The following is a 21485-nucleotide window of genomic DNA, read 5'->3' as shown; positions in this document are numbered from 1 at the left end:
AATGTTTTTTTTATTCATATTGATATTCTATGGGGTGTTTATTCTTTTTAGCTTGTGCTTGTGATGCGGCTCTAGCTGGGAGAAGTGAAGGTGGTTGAGATGGTTAAATGCCTATTTATGGGCAGTTCGGGACGGGTAGTTGCCCCCTCTGGGGGTGAGTTCCCCTACTCAGCGCTATTGGCACTTTCTATGTTGGTTTGTTTTCTGGTTTTTGTTGTTTTTTATTTTTAATAATTTTGTATGTTTGTTAAATGTAGTGGTTTTAGTTTATGTAGTTTTTATATTTGGTGGATCATGCGACACTAAGGCTCAGCAATTTGTGGTTCGGGTTCCTCCTCTTTGGAATTTAAATGTAATTGCAGAAGATTATGGCTAATGATTTGATTAAATGGTGTACCTGGAATAGCAAGGGAAGTCACTCACCAATTAAGAGGAAGAAGGTACTCTTGAGTCTTAGAAAGGAGAAGGTGGATATTGCTTTGTTACAGAAGACACATTTGGATGACAAGGAGCATCTGAAATTACAGCAGAATGGCTTTGACCGAGTTTATTTTATCATTTAATACCAGAAGTAGGGGAGTGCCTGTATTGGTAAGGAAAGATCTCTCATTTAAATTGTTGGAATGTGTTAAAGACACATACGGGAGGTTTGTAATTCTTAAAGCCTTGATAAATGGGGAAGAATATGGCATTTTAAATGTTTATTGTCCCCCAGCTCATCCTCTTAAATTCTTGGTAGATGCTTTTTCTAAACTGATAAGTCTCAAGTCTCGGCACATTTTTATAGGGGGACATTTTAACTGCCTCATGGACCCCACAGTAGACAGGTTTCCTAAAGGTCCCTCAATACCCTCTGCACAAACTAAACAATTATTGGGTTTATATGGGGAATTAGGGTTGGTGGACGTCTGGAGGTGTCTCCACCCTACAGGTAGGGATTTCATGTTTTTCTCCAATCCGCATAGATGTCACATGAGGATTGATTTTTTTCTGACCCCTGCGGTAACGCTGGATCTGGTGCCATCCTGTACGATTGGTAATAAGTATACTGTCAGGCCCAATGCTGAATATGTTTAATGATTCATACAGTCATGTTTGTCTCCCACCATCTCTGAGAGAGGCCAATATTTCGCTTATCATTAAAAAAGGAAAGGATCTGGAAGACTGTGCTTCATACAGGCCCATCTCGCTCTTAAATGTGGACTTTAAGATCCTCTCTAAGGCTCTTGCGTTAAGACTGGAGACTGTGTTACCCTCTATTATTAAAGAGGATCAGACGGGCTTCATAAAGGGTCGCAGATCCTCCAATAACGTTAGGAGGCTGCTTAACGTAATTCAAGCATGCCAACAGCAGTCAATACAGGGATTGGTGATTTCTTTAGATGCAGAGAAGGCATTTGACCGAGGTGAGTGGCCGTATCTTTTCTATACTCTAGACCGGTATGGTCTGGGCGAAGTTTTCATAAGATGGGTAAAGGTACTCTACAGTGTACCTCTCGCGGCAGTCATTACCAACAGGGTATGATCAAGCAATTTTAATATTTCTAGGGGCAGCCGGCAGGACTGTCCCCTTTCACCATTACTTTTTACATTGGTGATTGAACCGTTGGCAGAGGCCATTCGTGGGGATCTCAATATATCAGCTCCAGAAGTGGGGTCAAAATTACATAAGATCTCGCTGTATGCAGATGATGTTCTAATTTTCTTGACAAATCCAGCAGTCTCAGTACCTTGCCTGATACAATGCATTCACGCATTTGGCGCTTTTTCAGGGTATAAGATTAATTTTGCTAAATCAGAGGCTATGCCTATGGGTGGTCTTACAAAAGAGCTGGCTCTTGAGAGTGACTATAGATTCCCATTTAGGTGGTCACAGGAGGGTTTTGTGTATTTGGGCATATTCATTACTCCAGTTTTGTATTGGCTGTTTAAAGCCAATTTTACTCAATTATTTGAAAAAATTAAACGATCTCCAAAGATGGGAGGCACTTCCAGTCTCATGGTTGGGTCGGATAGCGCTTATTAAGATGAATATTCTCCCTCGTTTGCTATACCCTATACGAATGCTCCCCCTGATTTTCAATAAACAAACACTCAGGAGACTGAACAGTTGGTTCAGCTCCTTTATCTGGCACCATTAAACGGCCCCTCATTAAATTAGCCAAACTGCAGTTGCCTCACAGATTGGGGGGGGAGTAGACCTTCTGGACATTAAAAATTACCAATTAAGCTCACTTTTACCTACGTAGGTGATTGGGTTTGTGGGGACCCTCTTTCAATATGGCTAGATATCGAAGTCTCCAAGGCAAGGTGACCCCTTACCAGTTTGCTGTTTTTGGATAAAGTGAGGACAGTGAGGGAATATTGCCATAACCCAATAGTCATCAATACTGTTAAAGCATGGAGGGCAATTCGGCAGAGGGAAGGTAATGTTGGCAAAACATCTTTGTTTACACCTTTAGTGGGAATGCCGAGTTTGCAACCAGGTATGATAGATTCAGGATTTAACGTTGGGCAGCTAGGGGTATATCCTGCATGGGTGATTTATTTGAGGGAGATGTAATGATGTCCTTCGATCAGTTAGTACGGAAGTACGAGTTACCTAATAAAGACCTTTTTCGTTTTTTTCAAGTTAGGGATTTTATTCAAAAAAAGACAACACTTTTGACTGATCCCTACAAATCTGACATAGAAAAGAGGGGTACTAAGGGCTAAGAGTACACTCTCTGTCAGTACTTTATATCACCAATTGGGGGGTGCCACCTCAGATGAGTCTGATCGACTCTGCAAGATGTGGGAAAGAGAGCTGGGTGTTGAAGTTTCTTCAGAGGCATGGGAGGATATTTGGAAGAATGCAAGGAAGATATCAATTTGCAATAGGACCCATGCTTTACAGTTAAAGATTCTCCACAGGGTCCACTTAACCCCAGACCGTTTGTCAAAATTTAAACCGGGGTATCTTCAGCATGTCCCAAGTGCAAGGTCTGTATGGGTACTCTTACCCATTGTCTTTGGTCTTGTGACAGGCTTCAAACATATTGGAGCACTGTGATGGATGCAATGGAGAGGATTTTAGGTGTAGGGGTGGAGAAGGACCCTACTTCGCTCCTTTTGGGCCTACCTATTGTATTTCCTGCAGACTCACATAAGGAAAAACTTTTCAACATTCTTACATTCTGTGCAAGGAAGAATATCTTGCTTGGTTGAATATCAGAAAAAACCCCCAGGCCTGTCAGGTTGGCGGAAGATTGTTATGGAGCATATTCCCCTGGATTTTTTCACAAATATGGTACACCACAAAACTGAGAATCTTTACAAGACATGGCAACCCTTTTTGAAATACCTGGACACAGATTTATCTGCCACACTAACAAGGGCTTTTATATAGCCGTAACGATTGTGTTTCATGAGTCCAATATCCAGGGAGGAGGAACCGTGAACGTACAAGTGTTTTGTTTGGCTGGGCTGAGTTATTACTATTTATTTGTTTGTTGTTAGCTAGTTTAGTTTTTTTTATTTTATACTTCTCTATATATGTTTATACATTCGTATTGGAGGGTGGGTTGGGGAATGTTTTTTATTATTTGGGTTTAGTTTTGTACTATTTTTGTACTGTTTTGAATTGCATTGTTTTGTATTTGTTGTAATATTTAAAAATCCAATTTGTCTTAATAAAAATATATTATAAAAAAAGTTAATGAAAAAAAACTGCCTTTCATATCAGTGACACTTTTAAAGAGCTTGAAATTCACCCTCTCCCATTGTTTCATTGTTGAAAAGTTGCTAAGTTGAAGACTATTCCCAACACCTATGCTCCAAAACATTAGCACTAAAAGGTGCCAAGAACACGTGTAGACACCGAGAACTGTGCAGCCACCTTTGATGGTTTGCTATTTAAGATTCCACTGAACAGGGTTACGCCAGAGCATGTTTAACTTCAGTGACTAGCGAGATGGGAGTACAAAGAATTGGGAATTTTTAGCCAGAAATCGAGAAATAGTCCATTTTTACAGGAGAGCGACCAATTCTTTAGTCTCTACAGTAAATAAAATATAAAGGGTTGATTCTTATTTGGTGTTTCCAACAAGTTCTAGACTCAGACTGGTATCTCTATAATCACTGCTAACCCCATATCTCACCCCAGCTCCCTCATGTTGTAATTATATCACACCAAGTTTAGCTGCCTTTCCACAATCATGGAATAAACCTTTGCATTCTCTCTTTGCCTCCTTGCATTCTCTCATTTGACTGGATGAGTGCAACTCCAGCAACAGTCAATGACAACACCTAGCACAAAGCAGTCCCCTTAATTGATAACATATCCACAAACATCACTCCCTCCCCACTGATGCTCAGTAGCAGCATTGTGTACTGTAATGGCTTTAATTACTCTCAACCTGGATAATCATTTCAGTAGCTCTTTGCTGGACTTTGCAATGTTCAGACTGACTAGTGTATTTGTCCAACACAATGACATTTCAAAAAGGAACAAGTTGGATGCATTCAGGGCACTTTGACTCATCCAGACGAATATTAAATGGTACTGTGCAAACACAAGTTCTTTTATTCTTTACCTTGTTACTGTTGGATAAATAAATGTTCTGAAAGATTTAATAATGACATTACATTAGCTAATCCAATCTGATAATGGCACACAGTCTTTGGGTGAAGAGTCAAGTAACCTTGCACAAGGTCCTGATGGAGACAGATGTCTCCTGGTTCATGCTGTCACTATGCCAAATTAATGTTAATTGTATCTTTTGGTGCCAAGCAATAAGCTATATCCTGTCATGACAGGTAAGTGCCTTTTCTTGTTAAGACTCTCTAGTAGGCTATCACTGATAACTGGATAGACTCCTTAACTCAGCATAGAAAAGGTAGATTCTTCAGAGACCATGGGGACTGCAGGAGCTGGATATTATAATTTTGATACACTCCTGATCGAGTTCTAGAAGCTTCCATTAACTGTTTGATGTTCTATTACTGTGGCACATCAGAGGCTGTTTAACTGGTTTCCAAAAAAAAAAAGTACAAAAGGAACATTGGTGACAGCACACTATCCCAAACGCCATCTCCCAGAGCTAACAATTAACCTAAGGGTGCAGTTCTGACCTGTTCTCTACAACAGCATTTAGGGAGTGCAACAATGAAGCATTGCATTGTAGCCTTCTTGTTCCAACATTTCAAACTGTCAGCATCTACACTGGGACTGTCAAACTTTCAACTCCATTCATTCCTATTTCCCATAGATGGCTAAATTTTACTGAATGTGCACTTGCCCTCTCTAAAGCTTGGATACCCTTCCAATGGTTTTGTGGTTGAAATAGCATACTAAAACAAAACCTGACTTATATTCAACTGGGTAATGTTACATCAATCAACTGGAGGTGTTGCCTTTAACATCCTGTGAATGCATCTTGCTCAGAGTGTAAAACCCTTAAAAAACTTCTGAAGTAGTAAAATGAGAATTATTGAAACAAAAGCACAAATGGGGGCGACTTGATATATCACATCTATGACAATGCTCTGTGATAGATTGAGGACACAGTAAACTATCTTGGGGACTGATAGTGAGTCATCTAGATCACCATATAGCCCAAATTTATATTTGGATCTATGCACTCTCTTCCCTTTGGCCAGCCTTCCCCTTTATACTTTCTTTTCAATACCAATCCAACTTCCTTTATTAGGAAAAGGGCAGCATTGAGAGAATTCTACCACTGAGCACAAAGTTAAATTTAATTGTAGCTGTAGCTGCTAACACAGCAGTTGTCAGACTGTGGGTAAGTTCCAGTCTCCTCATGGGCCACTTTTTGTTGTTGTGTTGCCATAATCTTACCACGCCACAGAGCTGCTTTCTTATTAAAGGGAGATGACTGGTGGTGATTTAACCTGAGGGTCACCTTGCTCCAAGTGAGGGAAGAGGTCGAGAAGGAGAGTCCTTCACAGAAACCTCAGCTAGTGATGGGAATTAAACCCACACGGTTGGCTTCACATTGTGTCACAATCCAATAAATTCAACTAAACCAACCCCCTTGTCTTTTACAGCATACCTGAGTGATATGGTTTCCACTTAATTGGCCTGTACAAAAAAATCTCTTTCAAATGTCTGACAACGTAAATTGAAATTTTAAACTAAATTTTAAAACAGAAGATGCTGGGAATATGTAGTGGGCCAGGTGTCATCTCTAGAGTGAGAGAAACAGATTTAATATTTGAACTTAATGACTTTTGTCATTTAAATGGTCATTGGATAAACATATGGTTGATAATGGAATAGTGTGGGTTAGATGGGCTTTAGCTTGGTTCCACAGGTCGGCGCAACATTGAGGACCAAAGCACCTGTACTGCACTATGATGTTCAATGTTCTATGTTGTCAGAAATTGACAATAACCTGCAATGTTTCTAATGTTATGAAGTCGGCCAAGTAAAATAAACATACTGCATTCTCCAGCTGCTAAATTTTCACCCCATCTCTGAATGGGTTTTACTGGTAGCTGTACTATAACAAGGCACTAACAGTGCAAAATTTCACGCTATAGGTAGAGCTTGATAATGGAATCTAATACAACCAAATTACAGCAACATACTTGCCAACTGCAAAGACTGTGAGACCAATAACAATATTTTGATTCTTGTACATTTCATCATAATACGTGGGATTGAAGGTCCCATCCCAAAGGATCGGAGCTTTCCATTTTGTACAGGTCTGAACATCAGTTCTGCTCCTAAAGAGAAAGATAAGAAAGGAATAAACATGAGAAAGACCATTCTGTTTCTTGCCTGTAACATTCTAGCTTCTTCTTGAGCAGACCCTGATGTCCACTAGTGCATAGCCGCTGTTGGACACCCCTCTCTCAGACACCCTAACTGAGAGGGCACAAAGTAACAATAGGAAAGAACGGTTCATTGAGAGAAGGATGGAAATGTTTGGATGTTCGAGGAAAGAATATAAGAAAAAGGAGGCCAAGTTTGTGATTCTGAAAGACTGAGTTACAGCAAGACTGAAGTGATCTATTTGACAGTATTGGAATATGAGACAGAAATTTAAAAGTAGCAATAGATATAGTCGTTCTGCTATAACGTGCATTTCGTTATCGCAAATTTGTTACAACATGATTGAGAAGTTGTGCACAGATTTCTAAACTGTGAACTTTTAAAACATGCGTTGGCTGTAACACAATTCCATCACCAACACTTTAAGTGCTGTTTCTAAAGCATGATTTTTCTATAACATGGGGTTGCACAAGAAAGCAACCATCGTGTTATAGAATAACTGACTGTAGGTGAAATAAAAATAAGGAAAACAGAGAGAGTATGGTTGTTGGTGGTGAAATTTAATCTCAAGCTTTACTATTCTTACAACTGAGGTTGGAGGGATCATTGTTTTCATTTCCTACTCCCACTTCTTGATTTGCCAATACAAAGTTCAAATGTTCTATGTCGGTGATACGCCAATTATAGGGGTCTCCAATGGTACCAGATTCAGTACTGAGAACAACTCAGCCAAGATTCTTCAGTCAACAATAAATGTTATATTTCAGTGGGGTTAGTATATTGGAAAACAAGCTCTGCTATTCCTGGATTTCACAAAAAATTTAAAACAAAATTAAAAGTTACACAGAATTCCAAAATTCCCTAATTTACTGGTCTTTCACACACACAGGTTTCTGTAGTCAACAACAATGGCTAGTTATTACAAAATAAATACACTGTAGCTATAGACTATGAGTATGAATCACTGACATGTAACTCTACCCATTAAAACTCTAATCTCCTTTTAATAAATCACCCAATGCACACATACAGACAGACACAAAACACATGGGTGTCATGGATTGAGGGAAGGACTGCGAAGGCAGTTCAATGGAATTTGTTCACAGAGTTCATTGACATGGTCCTTTTGGTTTGCTGCTCCTCTATCTTCTTTCACCAGGTAGTTGTTTGCAGAAATACAGGGTGACTGGTTCACATTTATCAAGTTTCTAACTTGCTGGTCAAGAGCCACAGCTTACAACAACTGATAAGGGAAACGAACCTGACTTTCTTCAAGATTGAGGTGGTATTCATTGCAGTGAAATAGGTAGTTCCTTCTGTTCTGGGAGGTCCAATGGTTTTGGTCAAAACATTCACACCCACAAGTTGTCCAGCCACCTGAGAACCAACATCGTTGTTGGCAGGCAGATGGTTTTTGTCATCAACCACTGGCCTCCACTCTACTGACCAAACCAATCAGCTATTTGTTGCTGGCCAAATCTCCATTCATACACTGACCCCCTACCTCCAACTCTTTTGTAATCGGCTTTCCCACTGCTTTAACCATCAGCTGTGTAAACAGCATTTACCAGTGTCAGGTAACTTGTTTTTACAATCTTATAAAAACCCTTTTCCTATTTCAGTCCAGAATCAAGAATATAGGAAAAAAAAATACAAGTACCAAAAATAAATAAAGAATTAAAATATTACTGACAGCTTGGACGATACAAAAAGAGCTTTTGATGCTGCCAAGAAAGGAAAGATTCACACACATTTACACACGCTGCTGACTCTGCAGATAACTCTGTAAAACGGTTGCAGTTGACTAAATTCCCTTTGCTTCAGACAGTAAGGTGTACGCCAAGAAAATCCTTTACTGATTAGTAAAGGCAACTTCTGGTGGGTTTTCAACTCACATATTTTGCTGAGTGAGTTACAAAGAAAGAGGAAGCGAGAACAATGGTCTGTTATTTCTCAAGCAGGCTTCAAATTCTCTCACTGATTTTGAAGAAAAACTCAATTATCTTATTCTACTCTCGCACTTCCAATAAAGTCCATTCATGCCAATATAATGCAGAGCTTCATGTTTTACCTTAAGCATTGGAAAATCTAAGTTGGCCCTTATTTTTCTGCTCTACATGCTACTTGTTTAATCCTACAGTGTGGCCCAAGTAAGTCACCATTGCTTTGGTAAACTCACTTTTGGACAGATTAATGACCAAATTAGCTCTCTGTTGCTGATCAAAGTTCTTTTAAATGGTGCAAATGTCCTTCCCAAGTTTGGGTGAACACAAGCCAGAACGCACAAACAGAACCGTTACATAATTCTTCAATAACTTTTGACAGTTAATTGCTAAAACTTTAGATTAGATTAGATTCTCTACAGTGTGAAAACAGGCCCTTCGGCCCAACAAGTCCACACCGACCCTCTGAAGAGGGGCGCCACCCAAACCCATTCCCCTACCCTATATTTACCCCTGACTAACACTGTGGGCAATTTAGCATGGCCAATTCACCTGACCTGCACATCTTTGGATTGTGGGAGGAAACCCACGCAGACACAGGGAGAATGTGCAAACTCCACACAGACAAGCGGGAATCAAACCCAGGACCCTGGTGCTGTGAGGCAGCAGTGCTAACCACTGAGCCACCGTGCCGCCTAAACATTTCTGGTTTCTTTTTCATTTCACATGACATGACTTAATAGTGATGAAGCCAATCCAAAATGACAAATGCTGATATTTCATTGGCTGCATCACTCAAATGGAATTTGGCAAATCACATTGCCAAGTCAATTTTTGTGGAAAATCCTGATTGTCCATTTCTCTCAATGGAATCTCCTAATCTCATGTAGCATGTAAATTGGTCTTTGTCACTGCGATGACTTTGTGATAATCAATGCACAGTCATTGTGACCCACCATGAAAGGGAGTTTCAGCTATTATTTTTCAGTTCTATAATGTCACTGTCTATCGTGAACTTATTACCTTATGAGACCATAAGAACTTCAGAAATAGGAGCAGGAGTAGGCCATCTGGCCTGTTGAGCCTGATTTACCATTCAATAGGTCATGGTTGATTTTTTTGTGGACTCAGCTCCACTTACCTGCCCACCAGTTAACCATAACCCTTAATTCGTTTACTGTTGAAAACTATCTTTGCCTCAAAAATATTCAATGAGATACCCTCAACTGCTTCGGTGGACAGGGAATTCCACAGATTCACAGCCCTATGGGTGAAGATGTTCCTCCTTAACTCATTACTAAATCTGCTTCCCCTTATTTTGAGGCTATGCCCACTAGTTATAGTTTCATCTAAGAGGAATAGCCTCAAATAAGCTTCTCTCTTCCTCTCATTTGAACAATTTTCTCTCAATTGAGTTATAAGGATATTGTTTTATGGGAAGCACATTCTCGATAGCTGAATATATTTATCCCTGACCTATTCACTCAAATAGATCCATGAATTTGAGAGAGGTTTTGTAAATCACATTGAAGGCTCCTTAGAAGGAATTTGAAAGATGACCCTCCAGTAATCAAATTCACAATACAAAGTTGCTTAATAACTTTGAGAGAATATTGTACTCTCTTCCAGAAGACTATTCAAGTGACTTACAAATGATCTTATTATCTTCATCAGTAATCAAGGAAGGACTGGATTATGTTGAATTATCTCTGAGTAGATTCTAAGGCACTATGGTACAAAGAACTGGAGATAAAGTTTTAATGCACATTTCTTTTCCCAACTCCCTCTTTGTTAGAGCAGAAATGCTCAAGGAAATTTTAAAAATCAGTGTCCCATTTAACTTATAACAATTGGTTTTAGTCTGTCTAGTCTTATTACAGTGGAAGCCTATTTGCTTTATGCTGGATAACTCCCTTAAATAGGTCACTCTTACCAAATCCCACTTCTGATTTGGAAATGCCGGTGTTGGACTGGGGTGTACCAAGTTAAAAATCACACAATACCAGGTTATAGTCCAACAGGTTTACCTGGAAGCACTAGCATTTGGAGCACTGCTCCTTAATCAAGTACTGTACTTTACTTGTACCTTCAATTTATCTGCTAACTCTCTCAATTTAGCCTTAAAGATTTTAAATAACCTTTCACTCCCAGAAAAGTCTTAGCAATATTCAAAGCCCTTTTGAAAAGTCAATCTGTGTAATAAAACAGGAGTGCTGTGATGTAGTTTATGTCCAGTGTCTCTATGTACTGGTGTCTTTAAAAGAGTCAGAGACCCTCTTAAATTCAGTAAACTCCAAGCTCAGATCAGCCCCATTTTGTTATGATCCCAGCGGATGGGAAAACTGAATAAGTCAAAACACAGAATGACCTCTGGTTTGACGGACTGTCATAAAACAACGCAAAGAACTGCGAGTGCTGAAGATATGGAACTGAAATTGCTAGAGAAACTCAGCAGGTCTGACAGCATCTGTGGAGAGAGAAATATAATTGACATTTCAAGTCCAGTGACCCTTCTTCAGAACTGAAAGTAGCTAAGAAAGGTTGGCCCTTATGCTGATGATAGAAGGTGAGGGGGGAAAGGAGTGAACTGTTGTTAGGTGAAGAAAGAGCCCAGAGAGAAAGAAATTAGGTTTGGCAGACAAAGGGATGGTTGACTCTATGCCAGGGACGGAGAAAAGTTGCTCCTGGTGAGTAATGCTGTTGCATTTTTAATACTACTGCTCAGACAATTCTGATCCCCCTGCCAAAGGAAGGATATTGTGTGCAACTCGAAAGGGTTCAGAAAATATTTACAAGGGTGTTGCCAGGGTTGGAGGGTTTTAGCTATAGGGAGATGCTGAATAGGCTGGGGCTATTTTCTCCTGGAGCATGAGGGATGACCTTATAGAAGTTTATAAAATCATGAGGGGCATGGTTAGAGTGAAGAGCCAAGGTCTTTTCCCCAGGGTAGGAGAATCCGAAACTAGAGGGCATAGGTTTAAGGTGAAATGGGAAAGATTTAGAAGGGACCAAAGTGGCAACTTTTTCACATGGAGAGCAGTGTGTGTATGGAATGAGTTGCCAGAGGAAGTGGTGGGGGCTGGTATAGTTACATTTAAAAAGGCATCTGGATGGATATATGAATAGGAAGGGTTTAGAGGCATATGGGCCAAAGGTTGGCAAATGGGATTGGATTAATTAAGGATATTTGGTCGGCATGCTGTATAGCTCTATCACTCTATAACACAGAGCATGGTGTGTATATGGAAAGAGCTGCCAGAGGAAGTGAGTACAGTTACAACATTTAAAGACATTAGGACATGTATAAGGATATGAAAGGCATAAATGGGGCTAGCTCAGTTTAGGAAACCTGGTTGGCATGGACAAGTTGGGCTGAAGGGCCTGTTCACATGCTATATGACTCTATATATATTATACTGATTTATAATCAGTGACCAATAAGCTTATCACTTCCATTTCAGAGCTCCCAAAACATGGGAATATAGAACTTCAGAGCAATTGACTCTGTTGCCCTAATTTCTAACATCACTGAATGAAGAGTGTGGAGTAATTCACTGTATCTCGTTCTCTGATCTAGTTGCATGTTAGCTTCAGGTTAAGAAGAGGAGAATCAAATCTGAATCAAGATGCTAGTCATCCATTTGCACCATCTCTACAGTGGATCATTTCACTAACCAGGCTGAACACAAAGTAAGGATTTTATGCCTCAGGAGGTACATACAGATGATACCTCAGCTTTTCTGTTTGCAATATTATTTTCACTGCTTTTGAATTCATGCCAAGAGCTTCCAGTTGAATTTCAGTTTCTCAGGCACCACATCCAGGTTGTGTCTGCTGTTAGTCAAACCAAGAGTCACAGATACATAATGAAAAGAGGAAATGAACAACAGAATATTACAAGGATCAAATACATGAATAATCGCAAATACCATTGTGAAACACAGCAGTGAGAGTCAGTGCTTTCAAGAGAAGAGTAAAGTGCTTGAGAACATTGCTTTTCCATTTTGTACAAATGAGCAAACATGAACACATTTTAATATGGATTAACAGGAATTTAGAAAAGTACATACCAATAATCCAGGTCATTGTCCACATGGTTTCCAGGTTTTAATTTAAATCCCTTAGGCAAATGGCACATATCCATGGGAAGAAGCCCTTCCATAAACCTGAAAGCAGGTTAGTGAATACACAATTAGGAATGAATTATAGTAACTGAGCAGTGGACATGGCTGAAATGTTTGAAAGTGTCTTTAGTCAAAAGAAGGGGCAGGTTAAGCATTCCTCTCGCTGAACTACCGAAATCTGACAAAGGTGGAATTGTGTCCAGGAATATCCTATTTACAAATTTGTCACAGGCCAACACCCACTCAACCTGGTTCCTCCCAGTCATCTACAAGTTGATGCCAGGTAAATTATTTAAATTTGTCAACCTTTCCTACCCACGTTAGGGCTCCAGTAGTAGTCTGCCAACCTTTTTTGTCCAGAGGCTCAGATTCAAGTCCACCTGCTGCAGAGATGTGTCATGACATGTCTTAACAGGTTGATTTCAAATAGCTTTTGCCATACACAGGGAGCTAGCGGTAATGTTACTATAATCTCTCAGGAAACTTGGGTTCAAATCCCAGCATGTTGGAGGGTGGGATTTAAATTTAATTGAGAAAAAGAAGAACTTTTGGAATTAACAGTTATTAGTGATGGTGACAATAAATTATCAATAAATGCTGTAAACAACCATCTGGTTCACTAATATGCATTAGGGAAGGAAACCTACCATCTTTAACTGGTCTGGCCGACACGAAAGAAAGACTGATATGCTGGGACATTTTGAACTGGAGGATAGGAGGTGGAGAGGTGACTTTAAAATTATGAGGGCATAGAAAAGGTTATTGGTAGGTGTCTGTTCCCTAGCATGGGGGATTTTAAGACAGGGAGCATATTTTTAAGGTGAGAGGAGAGAGATTTTAAAAAAGATATGTGGCATTTTTGTTTTTATACAGAGGGTGGTTCGCATGTTGAATGACCTTCCTGAGGAAGTGGTGGATGTGCTCACAGTTACAACATTTAAAAGACGAATAGGAAAGGTTTGGAGGGTGTTATGTACCAAGCCAGACAACCACAAAATATTTTAAGAAGGTAGCCCAGCCCCTAACCTTTTTTTATTTTTAGGCAGATATGAAGGAAGTATTCAAGGAGTGATGCAGCTGGTCAAACCACTCAGCTTTAAGCAAAATAGAACTTACTTTAAACACTACAGTTGAAACACGAACAAAAGAAAATGGAATTTAAAATAACTTAACGATTTGAAAGCCCAATCAACTTGATATAGCAACTTAATTAGAGAGCTGTTCCAATTCCTGTAACATCCTATAAACACACAACCTGGCAAAAGATAAATTCAAACTCAGGTTCTTAAAGGCAGGAGGGAACAACTTCCAAAGAGATTTCAGACAGAAAGCCAGTCAGGAACCATCTGCTGAAACTTGGAACTTTTCTGCACTGCAAGCAGCTTCTCACTGTTACATTTAAACCAAACTAGAAGAAAACCTGAACTGGGAGAACTGGCCACTTCCCTGCCATTGTTAAACTAGGCTCTTTCTGAGCCATTTCGGCACCTCTGCATTTGCGACCACTCTTAAAACAAACAGCCCAAGGACAAAATAACCTTGCTAAAAGTGACAGCATTATGATAAGGGATATGGACCAGGAGCAGGCAGGTGGGACTAGTTTAGTTTTGGATTATGTTCAGCATGAATTGATTGGACTGAAGAGCTTGTTTCCATGCAGCATGACTCTATGATCATGTGATTCTGGATCCACAGCAATGTAGTTCAATTTCAGCAGCCTGCCAAAATAGCCTTTGAAGCATTCAGCGGAGCCTGTGTGGTTTTAGTTGGTAAACAGTAAAGAACCTAAATGGTAGTAAGTGTTGTTGCTACAGACAACTGTAGCAGCTCTGAAGTGTTAGATTATAGAAATGCAGCAAGTAAGCAAATGTGAAGCAAAGCTAAAGCAGTAATAATGTGGGATTTTAAATGCAACAGACTGGGAGAAGCAGGTATCTGTTAGAAAGGTAGTGAATTTCTGGTGTGTGACAAAGACAGTTACTATAACAATTTGTCCTGGATAGAATAAGGGGAGAAACAATATCGGATTAGTAATGAGTCCGATTTAATTAGTCACCGAATTGTGAGTGAACATTTATCAGTTAAAAACCACACAACTTTCCCCCTCCAACTCTATTTTGATTTAGTCCCTACCCTCCCCTTCACTGTAAAAAAAAAGAAAATAAACAGGAGTGTGAGCACTGTCCTTTGATGTGAAGGGCACTGCTTGTCACTGGACACTCGGGAAAAAAAAAGAAAAAAAAAAGAAAAAAAAACACACAACTCCAGGTTATAGTCCAATAGGTTCATTTGGAAGCACTAGCTTTCGGAGCACTGCTCCTTCATCAGGTGGTTGTGGAATATAAGATTGTAAGACACATAATGGTTCAGCACCTATGGGGATGGCCTCAACTGGGACCTTAGGTTCATGTCACACTACAGGTGACCCCATTGCATCACACACACACACACACACACACACTTTGACAGACCTAAACCCCTTTACAGACATATACACACCATCTCACAGACACTCATAAACCCCCCAACCTCCCCCCACAACACACTCTCATGCACACATACATATATAAATTTGTGGGGTGAATTTGTACTTGCAGAATTACATTCTACTTTGCTCAAATACTGCATGAATCCATGTAAGATTCTGTAAATCAGTTTTTTAAAATTAGAATCAGTCTGACCATTGTGGCACAGACAATCTCACAGGGGGTTAACATCTTCAATACCTTACCTGGGCTGACATGACACCAATTGTTAAAGTGCACTTGAGAATGTAAGTTTTAAAAAAGGTTTTGCAATTTACAAATCAAAGAAACAATCCAGGTCTTTTTCAATATATAATTTCAGTTACATCACACTGTGAACTTGCTATAAATTTTGTGCCTTACAATCTTATTCTCCACAACCACCTGATGAAGGAGCAGCACTCTGAAAGCTAGTGATTCCAATTAAATCTGTTGGACTATAACCTGGCGTTGTGTGATTTTTAACTTTGTAGACCCCCAGTCCAAAACTGGTGTCTCCAAATCATTTATCAATTATTGCTCATAATATGATCGCATTCAATGTTACATTTGAAAGTGAAAAGCATGAATCAGCTACTGGAGTTTTAAATTTAGGCAAGACCAACTCTTAGGAGATGGAACAGAGACTGTCCGCAGGAAACTGGGAAAATCCGCTCATGGGTAAAACAGTTACAGTTCTGTGGAGGATGGACAACTAAAAAGATCAGGACAGCACAAAACGAAAAGAAAAGCCTGGTATAAATGCATGAAAGAAAAAACACAGATCCTGGGAAAGACTGAAAGACAAGCAAAGGGTCACAAAGCTGCTTATAAGAACTACTAAAAGGGATTACAAAAGGAAGTGACATGGTGGCTCAGTGGCTAGCACTACTGCCTCACAGTGCAGGGGGCCCAGGTTCAATTGTTGCCTTGGGCAACTGTATATGTGGGGTTTGCACATTCTCCCAGTGTCTGTGTGGGTTTCCTCCCACAGTCCAAAGATGTGCAGGTTAAGTGAATTGATCATGCTAAATTGCCCATAGTGTTGGGTGCATTAGTCAGAGGGAAATATAGGGTAGGGGTATAGGTCTGGGTGGGTTACTCTTCAGAGAGTTGGTGAGAGCTTGTTGGGCCAAAGGGCCTGTTTCCACAATGTAGGGAATCTAAATCTAATTGAAGCTTATGAAAGGTCAAAAAAAAAATTTTCAAGTTACATTAAGGGTTGGTGGGTGATCAGGAGTCACGTTTGCCCACTAAAGAATGAAAGTGGAGATATTGCCAGTGGTTATGGGGAAATAGCAGAGAATGTTGAATAATTATTTTATCTCAGTATTTACAGTAGAAAAGGAGGCTAGCTCGCCAAGTACTGAAAAAATAGTGGATTGGGAACAGGGACTGAATAAAATTAACACAAGTAAAACATTGGTCATGGGGAAACTAATGGAATTAAGGACTGACAAATCCCCAGAACTTTATGATTTCCATCTGAGAAAGTAGGAGAGCACATTGTAGATACCCTAACTATGACTTTTCAGCGCTCCCGATATATAGGAGTCATCCTTCTGGATTGGAAAATTGCACACATCCCTCCATGTGTTAAGAAGGACGAAAGAGGAAAACCAGAGAATGACAGACCAGTTCGACTAACATTTGTGATGGGGCAATTGGAGTTGATAATCAAGGACAGGGTAACTAAACACCCTGAAAACTTTCAGGTAATAAGGGAGAGCCAGAATGGATTCATGACACGTATGTCTTACCTAACAGAGTTAAAGAGTCATAGAGATGTACAGCATGGAAACAGACCCTTCGGTCCAACCCGTCCATGCCAACCAGATATCCCAACCTAATCTAGTCCCACCTGCCAGCACACGGCCCATATCCCTCCAAACCCTTCCTATTCATATACCCATCCAAATGCCTTTTAAATGTTGCAATTGTATTAGCCTCCACCACTTCCTCTGGCAGCTCATTCCATACATGCACCACCCTCTGTGTGAAAAAGTTGCTCCTTAGGTCTCTTTTGTATCTTTCCCCTCTCACCCTAAACCTATGCCCATTCATTTTTGAAGAGGAGATTTGTTGTTTATATGGACTTTCAGAAGGCATTTGGTAAACGCCCACATAAGAGACTGTTACTAAAGTCAGAGGCCCATGGAATTTAGGGCTAATTACTGACATAGTTGGGAAACTGATTGAGTGGCAGGTGAATGAGTAGGTTCTGAAATTGGCAAGATGTGACCAGCGTTGTCCCCCAAAGATCACTATTAAGGCTCAATTACTCACACTATTTATTAACGACCTGGATAATAGTATAGAAAGTCATACACCTAAATTTGCAAGAGTATGGGAGAGAAAGCAGGAGATTGGCATTAGGTAATGATGCTCATTTGAAGGGCTGGTGTGGGCACGATGGGCCGACCAGCTCCCTGTGCTGTAACAATTCAGAGAGAAGCTGCTTGCAATAAAAATTTGAAGGGAGCAGAAAGCACAGATCTTGCCTTCATTAAGTCACGTCATTGAGTTTAAGAGCAGGAAGGTTTTACTGGAACTGTGTAAAATGTCGGTTAGGCCACAGCTAGTGGACTGTGTGCAGTTCTGGAATGGACATTATAGGAGTGATGTGATAGCACTGGAGAAGGTGCAGACGAGATTTATCAGGATGTTGGCTGGGCTGGAGAGTTATGAAGAGAGATCGGACAGACTGGGGTTGTTTTCCTTAGAGCAGAGGAGACTGAAAGGGGTCATGATTGAGATGTATAAATTGATGAGGGGTGTAGGCAGGGTAGATATGAGGAGACAGTGAGGTCTGCAGATGCTTGAGATCAGAGTTGAGAGTGTGTTGCTGAAAAAGCACAGCGGGTCAGGCAGCATCCGAGAAGCAGGTAAATCGATGTTTCAGGCCGGAGCCCTTCATCAGGAATAGATACGAGGAGACTCTTACCTTTTATGGAGGGATCAATAACCAGGGGCATAGATTTAAGGGAAAGGGCAAGAGATTTAGTGGAGATTGGAGGAAAAGCTTTTCACCCAGAGGGTGGGGGGTCCTGGAACTCACTTAATAGTGATCTTTGGGGGACCACGCTGGTCACATCTTGCCAATTTCAGAACCTACTCATTCACCTGCCACTCAATCAGTTTCCCAACTATGTCAGTAATTAGCCCTAAATTCCATGGGCCTGTAAGAGTGGTAAAGGCAGAAGCCCTCATAACATTCAAGAAGTATTTTGACGTACACTTGCAATGCCAAGACAAATAAGGCTAGGGGCCAAGTGCTAGAAAATGTCAGTAGAATAATATGGTGGTTGATTTTGTCCCATGCACACTTGATGGACTGAATGGGGCTTTTTTTCTGTGCTGTATACATTTGTGACTATGACTGTATGACATCTAACTATCCATCCTTCATGGGACTCAATTTGATGAAAGAAACTAGTGATACCTCACCAGCCACTTAAAAAAAATGAAACATTTTTATATTGTTTATATATTCAAATAAAAAACAGATGAGGCACTGTTAGCAGGCATTGAATGCTTATTAGCCTAGTGCCACAGTGTTAGAAGGAAGTTCTCATTTAAATAGCAATGTAATGAGATATGTATTTGCAGGGCGGCTGGTTGAAATAGATTTTCCAGAATTTACTAACATTTACTGAACAATTCAACGATGTGATGTCACTGCTGGCACATTTTAAAAACCACACTCACCATTTGAGTGGAAACTGTCCAGTCAATTGCTGATAAAAGACGATCATTTTAAAGTGGAGGCCATATCAGGGACGGGGATGGGGTTGTATGTACAAAATTCATCCAAGATGGCAGTCAGTAATCCTTATTGGATACTGGACTTTGTAAGTATAGGCTTGGGTGGAATTTAATGGTCATGATGGTGGACCTGTCCTCCTAAAGGAGAGAGGGTACCAATCCTGCTGCATCCATGAGGACCAATCATTATTAAATCATGAGAAGGCAGCCCGTGTGTTCCAAATTCTACTTGATTCAATGACCCAGTGGAACGTCTGGTGTGCTACTGGGAATGTCAGAGACTGACAGACCTGCTGAAGGCTTCCTGCTGCTGAGGATTGTTGACAAAACCTTCAGGAAAGAAAAAAAACAAAGGTGAGTAGGGTGAGAAGACGGAGGCAAGTTAGGTAGGTCCTAGCTAGGTTTGATGTCTTCCCCCCACCAGGCTTTTCCCGTGCAAACAAACTGGATGCCCGAGTTGGAAGGACCCATCCACAAGACCACAGGTAAGTATGCCAGGCTTCAGATAGTGGTTTGCCCACTGACACTGGTTCTTGAGGACTACTGGCAGCAAAAGGATGCTCTTAAATTGCCACTTAAAGGATTCATTTGGCCTGTGGCTAGGAAGGCTGTTACTGACCCTTTGCTCTGGGCTTGGTCGGGATTGAGGGGTTGCTAGGTGGTGTGAATGCAGGGCTGAGGGGCCAGGGCCCTGTTCTTCGCAAACAGGGAGAACATGCAGTTGCACTGCACCTAGTATCAATAAAAAAAAATTTAAAAAGTCAAATGTGTCTTTCTTCAGAAATACTCAAGTCCTGCAAAATGCTTATTTATACACAAACGTTTGTGATGTGGTGCAAACTGCGAGATTTATAATCATCTGACATTTTGGTTCTGTTTTTTTGAGTTCATAAACAATGTGCTTTCTGGGTGCCTGAAGTTAATTATTAACTTGAAGATATTTATGTAGCTATGGTGATTTATTTTAAAATAGATTGCGTGGCCTGGCTTTAGACTGAAGTATTTTGCTGACTTCCTTCTTTTTCAGATTGCTTTGTAATCCAGCAAGGTAAATTACGGGCCCTCAAAATTTGTTAGAGACTTCTAAAACTTGTTTCTCTTAAGTTTTAAAAACAAAATAAAAAATCATTCCTAACTTAGACAGGGAGACTTTGATTTTAATTTTGACTTTGAATTTTGGGCAGTCACATAATGTCTTTGGAATAAGAGGCTACGTAGAGGAGTGCTCTGAGAAGGGAAAGCTAAATTGTGACTCAGTTTACCACAGAGTGAGGAGTTAATGTTAGTCCCATATCAAAAATATTGACATAAAACTGTGAAAAGATGACTTAAAGCTGAGTACATTGAAGCAGGTGTATGTCAGCTCAAGGGAGAAGCTATTTGCAGTTTCAGTCCAAAAGTTAAAGTCATGCATGATTTAAACCTACCGGGAAATTAAATACAAGGACCTGGAGGTGAATATTGCACACTTGGTGGTTTATGTTGCTATACAAAAGCTGTTTTGTTTCATTTCAATTTAGGGGAAAAAAAAATATTTTGAGATTAATGAGACTACAAGGAGATAGGAGAAAGTGAGGACCGCAGATGCTGGAGATCAGAGCTGAAAGAATGTGTTGCTGGAAAAGCGCAGGTCAGGCAGCAAAGGAGCAGGAGAATCGACGTTTCGGGCATAAGCCCTTCTTCAGGAATCCCTGAGATTGTTTGGTTTATTTTATTTTAATGTCATTTTGTTTAATAATAAAAGTAAAATTCATTAACGTAAAATCTGAAGCATTCCGTACTTACAGTTTAGCCAGAGATTGCTTTGTTAAAACCAGAATGAATCAAAACATGATTTATCAAGCCAGGTTTCTGTCCAGCATCTGACTTGTCCAGTAATAGCAGCAGCTGGGGCCATAAGGACATAAGCTCAAGGGCTTTTTCAGCCAAGCAGTGATGATGGCAGATTTGAAAGCAAGATGGACAGTGCTCGAGGAGAGAGAAGTGTTAACAATATCTGCTAACAAAAGGCATGGCCAAGGGAGTAGGGTGGTGGTCAGCAATTTGGTGTGATGATGGAGGAAGAACAATAAAGGGTCCTAAGGGCAAGATGAGCATGAACAAGACATAAGGGAAATTGGGGGAGAAACTTGAGAAAGATGCATGCTAAAGGATGAGGTACTGAAGTAACAGGTTCACAGTGGACACCATTTCCCTGGCCCTGCACCCATCCCTGGAACATCTGGACAACAAGGACACCTATGTCAGACTCCTACTCATCGACTATAGCTCCACCTTTAACACCATAATCCCTTCCAGACTGATCTCCAAACTCCAGTTCCACCCTCTGCAACTGGATCCTCAGCTTCCTGACCCATAGACCGTAATCAGC

At 40.4% G+C, this 21485-nt stretch overlaps 1 protein-coding gene across 3 annotated transcripts in view; it reads right to left on the bottom strand.

The window, feature by feature from the left end:
• LOC122540228 (N-acetyllactosaminide alpha-1,3-galactosyltransferase-like) overlaps positions 1-21485 on the bottom strand; it is a 39586-nt gene that overhangs the window by 3396 nt on the left and 14705 nt on the right. For all 3 annotated transcript variants that reach the window (XM_043675630.1, XM_043675631.1, XM_043675632.1), the window contains 2 exons: positions 12792-12887; positions 6592-6729 (listed from right to left, as the gene is read on the bottom strand). In XM_043675630.1, the coding sequence (XP_043531565.1) occupies positions 6592-6729; positions 12792-12887 (234 nt within the window). The remainder of the gene's footprint in view (positions 1-6591; positions 6730-12791; positions 12888-21485) is intronic.

Source organism: Chiloscyllium plagiosum, chromosome 34, assembly GCF_004010195.1.
Source record: "Chiloscyllium plagiosum isolate BGI_BamShark_2017 chromosome 34, ASM401019v2, whole genome shotgun sequence".
NCBI lineage: Eukaryota > Metazoa > Chordata > Chondrichthyes > Orectolobiformes > Hemiscylliidae > Chiloscyllium > Chiloscyllium plagiosum.
Note: the sequence above shows the minus strand (reverse complement) of the source record. Positions and strands in the feature narration are given on the sequence as shown.